Source organism: Electrophorus electricus, chromosome 6, assembly GCF_013358815.1.
Source record: "Electrophorus electricus isolate fEleEle1 chromosome 6, fEleEle1.pri, whole genome shotgun sequence".
NCBI lineage: Eukaryota > Metazoa > Chordata > Actinopteri > Gymnotiformes > Gymnotidae > Electrophorus > Electrophorus electricus.
The window spans coordinates 7,697,931-7,705,798 of NC_049540.1; the positions used below are offsets into that span (position 1 = coordinate 7,697,931).

Below are 7,868 nucleotides of genomic sequence, written 5' to 3' on the forward strand. Positions count from 1 at the left end.
AAGCATAAACAAACATTATCATAACTTGTCGCAGTGTACGTTACTGGAATGCGTGCTAATGGATGGCAATGATATGAAGGTCTTTAGGCAGTGGGGAAAATCCCAGTCAAAATAAACATACCTTATAGAGCTGTCAGAATTAACATATTTAGAATAAGCTAAAGCTATATATTTAATAAATTAAACGAATAACTTCCATGTAAAAAAAAGCAATTCAAACACATTAGAGCATGTAGATAACAGAGAGGAAACAAACCATCACTTATCCTTTTAAGAGAAATACCATATATATATATATATATATATATATATATATATATATATATATATATATATATATATATATATATATATATAAAAGTTTGTTAGTAGCCAATTTTAGTCACAAAAATATAGTAAATCTTATTTACTGTATATATAAAAATGAGCAAAATGCATAAATTTTGTTCATGTTTCTAAATTACATCTATGATACATTTGATATTTACAAAGTCTGCCTCATGATCCGGCATTTAAGTAATCCTTTAGGAAATGAAAGGGTGATTTAAGGATTTCTGTATGACCTTTTCACCTTTCTGCATGACCTCTTCACCTTTCTAGTTCTTTAGAAGCAGCTCAGGAGGTCATGTGGTCAAGCTAGAGGTCACGCAGATGGTTTACAGGTCAAGGACTCTCCCCAGGATCAACGGTAGCCACAACATTAGCATGCTGACGGATGCGCCTCCCCTCAAGGTGGTGGAGCCTGAGAATGTCCTGTCGTGATTGGACCTCCCGTAATGTCGTGGATGGGCCTTCACGGTGATGTAGCCGTTGATGATGCGGACCACTTGGGGCGGGGGTTCCAATGTTGTGCTGTGAACAGGAGAGAGCACGTTAGGCCTCTGTTGGAAAAGACTCATTGCTGATTATCAGCGTTTTGTTTGTTGCAGTGAGTCACAGGCCCATACACGCCATGCCTTCACAAGCCATTTAACAATGGAATAGAAAAGCTTGCATGTGGGTTATATGAACTTCTGACTATGATGACGGAATGTACTGGGAAGCAGAGCTTAAACAATTATTTGACATTACTGACAACACCGACAAATATATAAAATGTTTGTTTCGGTTTTTTGGGGGTTTTTTTATTTATTTTTTTTACATTTTTTCTTTTGACCATGTGGCATCCAAGTTTGAATTTAAGACTTATCCTGGATGCTGGAGAAGAAGCCAGATCTGGGGGCGTTTTACCAAAGAGGGCACATTTTGCAGGAGAGCTTTCCATGGAAATATGAGGTGAACGCATTAGCAGCTGGGATGGAGAGATCCTGGAGTCTACCGTACAGACCCTGCAGCAGCAGGGTTGCAGAACTGTCCCCGTACTGGAATCTGCGAGGACGTGGAGCTCAGCAGAACGCTGTGAAGTGGAGCTGATTTGACCTAAAGAGCTAACATCTCTGTGCTAATGTTACTTTTACCAAATGACTGAAGCACTAATAAAGCTAGTCATTAGAATAATTGAACCCAAATCCATTTATGTATTAGATACATTCAGCAGATTGCTCTGAAAACCTATTGAACATGTTGCAGTTTGTGGTGTCATAGCGCTATACTCATTAGCAGGCGATGTGAAACTGGGTAACATTAGCTCGTTCTATAAACCCCTGGTCAGAATGCTTATGTTTCATGTGTTGTAAGTAAAATAATAAGATGTTGGGAGTTATTCCTTGCTGGTAGTCAGTACAATAACAATATTTCTCACTGAACTCTAGCACTAATGTTAACATGGCACATTACAAGATTTGTTACAACCTCTTATTTGCAAGGCACATTTATGCTGATTAATCATTTATTTGTCAAATAATGCATATTTATATTTGAATATCAAATTTGTTGGTTCGCAGCTTTCCTGCAAAGTTTAGTTCCAGAAGGAAACACACTAATCTCTTCTCTAAACCCTGATAAACCTTCTCTAAAGGTTTCTTGTCACCCATCTGTGCTCTGCATGGAGATGATGTAAGGCAGGATTTGAGGAGTTTGTGATTTTCTTCTGAATAAATCAAACATGCTGTAATGAGACCAACCACGCAGCCTCACAGTTGCCACTGACATGGTGTGAGTGCATTTTATCTGAGAGAAGCATGTCCAGAAGCATGGCCCGTGGTGCCTGGCTGTTTTGCTCATCGTTTGACCTTACTGCACCCCCAGCCCCTGAGCGCAAAGAGAGCTGTAGATCAAGGTGTGCTTCTGCCCTGAGAGCTGGACAGAAAGCTGGGAGGATGCTGTAGCCCGATATGCTGCGGTACATTTTTAAAGCATTTGGTAGACACTCTTATCCTTAGCAGCTTGGCATATTTACCAGCCTGACCAGGTGTGCACACTCCCTGGGACTGGGGACTTTACAGGTGAACCGGAAGATCTACTGCAGACTTGCACAGCACAACAAAGGACAAAACACACACGCTCACGCTCTCTCTCTCTCTCTCTCTCTCTCTCTCTCTCTCTCTCTCTCTCTCTCTCTCTCTCGTTCTCTGAGTCTTGGCTGGTCCCAGTGAGCACTACCGATCCAAAAATTCTAAACTGTCAAGCTTCTCCCCTCACTTCTGTTAGCAAAAGCTAATCAGGAGCCTGCAATATTTACATTTGTCTAAAACTTCATTATAAAGTTATCAAGTTTCAGAGAGGTGAATTTTGGATTCTATAAGGTTTGGACAGGAGAGACTGGTGGATGTTTATGGCCATTAGGAGGTTGTCCATCTGTATCTGTAAGATTGGAAGAAACAGCCCGAAACAAGCCTGAGTATTCAGCCAAAACCACATATGTTCATTTTCATCAGAGTCATATGCTTGCAGTTAATAATATTTACTCTGCATTGATTGGCTGTAGCTGTGTCTGGTTTATTTACTCTGCACTGATTGGCTGTGGCTATGTCTGGTTTAAGAAGTTACTTTCATGGCTTACCTTTTCCCTAACCATCTTTCCAACTTGTTTCCCCTGTAAAATCCTGGACAAGGGTGGAAAGGGGGACTGTATGTTTTCAAAAGAATTCACGCCATAAAACGGCTCCGAATAAAGGGCGGGAAATGCTGATGGACTGGTGAGTGACCAGAATGCCAAAACCTTCCACTGTGACTCTTCAACACCTGTCTGCTCTAATGTTTACAAGAATCCCCGAGCCTCCAAGTGTATGAAACAAGGAGGCACAGTGAACAGGGTTACTTTCCACACAGAGAGAGAAGCAGGACCTTAGGTGGCTTGGATGGGTGAGCGTAGACTGCTTGGAGCTTTAGAAAGTGAGAAAATGGATGAATATGTTGTTTTATTTACGTGAATAAATTTAGGGTTTGTTTTATTTGTTTGTTTGTTTATTGACAGCGAAATTACATCCACTTGTTCCACTTCTGGAGACCCACAAGTTGAAAATGCACCGGTTTTCTGTGTTTACCCTTCCTGCTGGATAAGGCCGTATGCCTGGATTACCTTTACATGTATGGTTACAACTACAGCCAAATTAAATTTGACTGAATCTACCTTGATGATAGTTGTGCATGGGAGTGTGTATGTGCGTGCGTGTGTGTGTGTTTGTGATAGACAGGGAGCAAGAGCGATACTGGTTTCTCTATAATAAGGCCCATGGACCACACATTAAATCTGTACAGACTGAATGTTAGGATCCCTGAACAATTTCTATACTGTATGTAAAAATAAAGTCCGATGATATTCAGGAAACATAGTTTGCTTTGACAGTCTGGGCTTGCCTACAGACGAGTGGAGGAGTATATTTTAATAAAATATCTGTTAAAGGGCTGATTTTTCAGATTCGAATAGGCAACTGCAAAACAGACATATCAACTGATTGTGGCATTTAAACAAATCTGTATATATGTGGTGTTTTCGCAAATGTAGTAATTCGGTATCAATTCTGTATTAATTCCTGCATGAAGAGTAGTCATTCAACGCTGATATTATGATTGGCAGAAAACCCCATTAAAGTGAGTTGTAAGTAATCAAATGTAATTTACCTTGACATGACAGGAACATGACAGTTACTGAGTTCAGCTAGTTTCAGTGAAGCAGGTCCCTTATTATATATACAACTTAAGGTTCCTTCAATGAATCTGATTCATTTTAATGCATTTGGCAAAGTCATGTAAATATACAGCAGTGCTTTAAAAGCCTCTCAGTGTAAGCTCACTCCTCTAAGTGTAGTAAACTGTTGCGTGGATGCTGAGCGAGACTCCTGGATGAGTGATGCCTTCTCTCCTCAGGGTTAGGCTACTGGCCTGCCAGGCGGAGTCCTTGTGCAGTGTAGCATATCCTCTGGTGTCCTAGATTCCTAATGCTCTCCCAGCTACAAACCAGTACAGGCAGGTACTGCAGGTGGGAAGGTGAGATCTCTGTCGTGCGTGCGCGTGCGTGCGTGTGTGTGCGCGTGTGTGTGTGTGTGTGTGTGTGTGTGTGTGTTTGTGTGTGAGGGGGAGATGTGATAGTGGAGCTTCAATAGCCTCTAGGCATCTACAGACAAAGTATCATCTCCACCTTGAGAATAGACGTCTTCCGCCTGCTGCGTGTCAGACCGTCTTCTCCTGTATCTTCTGCTTCTCTGGCTTGCTGTGTCCTGGGGCTAACCTCAAGTCCTCCACCCGCTCCACCCCTACCCCTCCCCACCCACCGGCTCCCACTGCGATCAGCTACACCACCCACCTCATCCTCTAGATCACATGCAACCCGAGACCCGCAGGAGGAAGTGGTCTCGCACCCGGACGCCAAAACCAGATAGCGGACTCTGATGGGGTCACCTGTGAGCAACGACTAGGGTGGGAAAAGGGAGGGAATTTTCTGAAATTCCACCTGGAGCAACTTCCAAGAAATCCTTCCACTGCATGCCAGAAATAACCCAGCGCTGGGAAAGAGCAGGCGAGGACGATAGCGTCACACGATATTTCTCGTACGGTTTCCTTTGACTAATCGGGCTTCCTGTAACATGAAAGGACGTGGTGAGAGCTTCCTGGGGTTGCCGTGGGACCCACCTCTCATCCATGCGCACCCAGAGGTCGTTGAACTGACGGGGGCGCTGTTTCCTCTGCCTGTTTCGCCGCCTCTTCGTCTTGCGCTCGGCCTTCCCCAGCAGGTCCAGGCTGTCTGGGAGCAGCAGGTGTGGCGGTGGGTCCTCTTCCTCCAGGGGGCGCCACTCTCCACCCTGGTGTACGAAGGCCTCAGCTGGCGACTCCTTGTCCAGTGTCGCATGCTCCCCGTCCACGGGATGTCCAGGATGACGGTCGCTGCAGAAGGCAGGGAAAAGATGCCGGCGTTAGAGATGGGGGGTGGGGGGTGGGGAATTCCAGTGAAAAATTATGACTTTACAGACATGGACTCATACTGGGTTACATGGTTGATGGGGTTTCCAATGGGAAATGTCTAGGCCTATACATAATCAATGCCTGCCAAACCGAAGTCTGTCGAAACATGGCTGGAGGTGGTCAAATGATATTGGCCTGAGTACAATGAGTGGGTTTCATGAAAGCAGGGCTTTTTTAAACACTAGGATGAGCCCAGGCTGTTTCCTTGTGACTGGTTTTACTGTAAGAATGTCAGTTTTCTAATCAAAACACATATTCCAAGTTCAAAAAGAAGCATTCAAAACATTCTCCGTCACCGCGGCAGTGGGTTGAAACGACGTGTTTAGATGCTATTTTCCCCACTGTGCACATTAAGGAGGGCCTAATTCTCTGCGGTTTGTGTATTTTTGGGGTGGAAGGAGAGATGGGTTTGATGAAGCGGAATGCTGGTTTTCCGAAGATAAAAAGGAAGCATCTGTTTTTGATGAGCGCGCAGCCCTAGCTGCGTGAGATGTCCTCACTCCTGCGCATGCATGTGGCTTGAAATGGTGTCTGAAACATTGCAGGAATCTGGTCTAGAGGCAGTAGTGCAAGCAGCTCTGGAGTGCCAAACCTCGTCCAACTTGCCGCTGCATTTTTACAGTAGAACTTTCCGGACCTCGGGCTTCCAGTGTCTCTTCCAATCTGGCAACCCATACATCTTGAAACTATGTGTGCATGTATGTGCGCGTGCATGCACGCACATGTGTATGTGCATGTGTTGTGTGTCGGAAAGGCTGCACAGAAAAGGTGAGCTGTCTACTCCCTGTAGATTTTGGATGACTGCTTTATAAAAGGAGAACATTTGTTTTTCTTGGGTGCATTATCCATTTTAAACATCTTACCTCTGGCTGTGAGGCATATTTTGAGTGTGTGTCTGTGTGTGTGTGTGTCTCTGTGTGTGTGTGTGTGTGTGTGTCTGTGTGTGTGTGTGTGTGTGTGTGTGTGTGTGTGTGTCTGTGTGTGTGTGTGTGTGTGTGTGTCTGTGTGTGTGTGTGTGTGCGTGCGAGCATGAGGAGAAGTGAGATATTTAGAAGAGAAAGCAGAACGTAGAGATGAAGTGCGTGATTGTGTTATCTGTTTATGAGGTAGAGATTTCCACCCAGAAGAGAGCTGCAGCATGTAGATTCTTCTGAAACCCATAAATTCCATGGGTTTATGACCTCACAGAAAGATCTGTGACTTCAAAAGATACGCTGGGGCTTTAGCGTCGCACCGCACTGCTTCTGTGGCCGTTAAGGACATTGTTGTAAACTATATGTCTAGTAACAGTGCCTTTATGGTACAAGTTAGTACCTTTATTACAGGTCACTGTGCTTCCCTCTGAGTGTGGCTTAGCCTGAGAATGAGAGCCAGATCGCAAGCAGAGATAAAGATGATGCAACAGTTAGGGGTGTCTATGCTGACCCCATATGTATGAGTCAAAAGACTCATGCATTTCTAATGCATATAAGCTCCTTATAATATTTGCTACTGGCTGCAACAGCTATTAAAGGTTTTTTTTGTTGAAAGGTGGCCCTTCAAAAAACCTTCTCAGGTGGTAGAGTGAGGCCCCACATACAATGACTCCATTCTGGCCCAGAGCTGGACACCCCAGGGACTCTCTGTGCTTTATTATGTCAGTGGATCTGTTCGTGGGCAGAGGGCGGGTCATGGACCCTTTTTTCACCCACAGGGAGGCGACACCGCCAACCCCTGAACACTGAACTTTAGAGGGAGCGTTTGGTGGCTCTCCTGTTAGCTGCGCAATGGCTGAGGTGGATATTTGAGCACAGAGCCTCATGGGGATTTGTTCAGGTCAGCCGTGAGTTTAAGAACAACCAGGACTGTAAGTGTACATCTCGTTATGTGAGCTGTTTAAAAACCTTTGTGGTCACTGGAGGAAATGGCCGGACGGTTCCACACACTGCTGATTGGGGATTTGGAGTCCGGCGCACGGCTTTAATCTCCCTCCGTAAACACCGCCTCCCGACACGTCGTTTATTTTTGCAGCATAATCGCCACCATTGCGAGTCCAAATGGCGCAATTACGTGATTAGTCAATTACAGGCCACGGCTGCCTTTAAAAGTTTGCAGTGCGACATGCTGACTCGTTGACTCACTGACCCAGGCAAGTTCTCCGGGGAAGCATCTCTGATTATGGACAAACGGAGATGAGCACGGAGAAGGGAAAACGGACACGCCTTATTAATGAGCAGGTTTTCAGAGAGCAAGTTTTCCAACTGATCATAGGCGGGGCGTTCTTATTTATAGACTTTTTAAGGTGAACCAGAGTAGAGTGGGACATCTGTTTTGGGTCTGTGAGGTGAAACTGCATCAACAAGAGCAAATGTTCACTGGGAAAATTTCCATTTGATGTGCAGTCAACGAAAATGGCGAGGGAGGAGAAAATAAACACCGTGTAGGTTTTGGGACAGAGCTCAGTGTATTGGAGCGTGGAAGCGCAGACTGCTGCCACGGATCAGATACACTTGGAAATGTCACAGGGGCAGGAGACATAGGCAGATCAG

At 44.7% G+C, this 7,868-nt stretch overlaps 1 protein-coding gene across 2 annotated transcripts in view; it reads right to left on the reverse strand.

Annotated features, from left to right (window-relative positions):
- Nucleotides 1-370: 370 nt before the first annotated feature.
- Nucleotides 371-7,868, reverse strand: part of trabd2a (TraB domain containing 2A) — a 41,796-nt gene continuing 34,298 nt past the window's right edge. The window contains exons 6-7 of one of the 2 annotated variants that reach the window (XM_027018799.2): nt 5,011-5,262; nt 371-852 (exon numbers count right to left, since the gene is read on the reverse strand). In XM_027018799.2, the coding sequence (XP_026874600.2) occupies nt 657-852; nt 5,011-5,262 (448 nt within the window). In that variant the 3' untranslated portion in view covers nt 371-656. The remainder of the gene's footprint in view (nt 853-5,010; nt 5,263-7,868) is intronic. The other variant, XM_027018800.2, reaches the window with a different exon arrangement.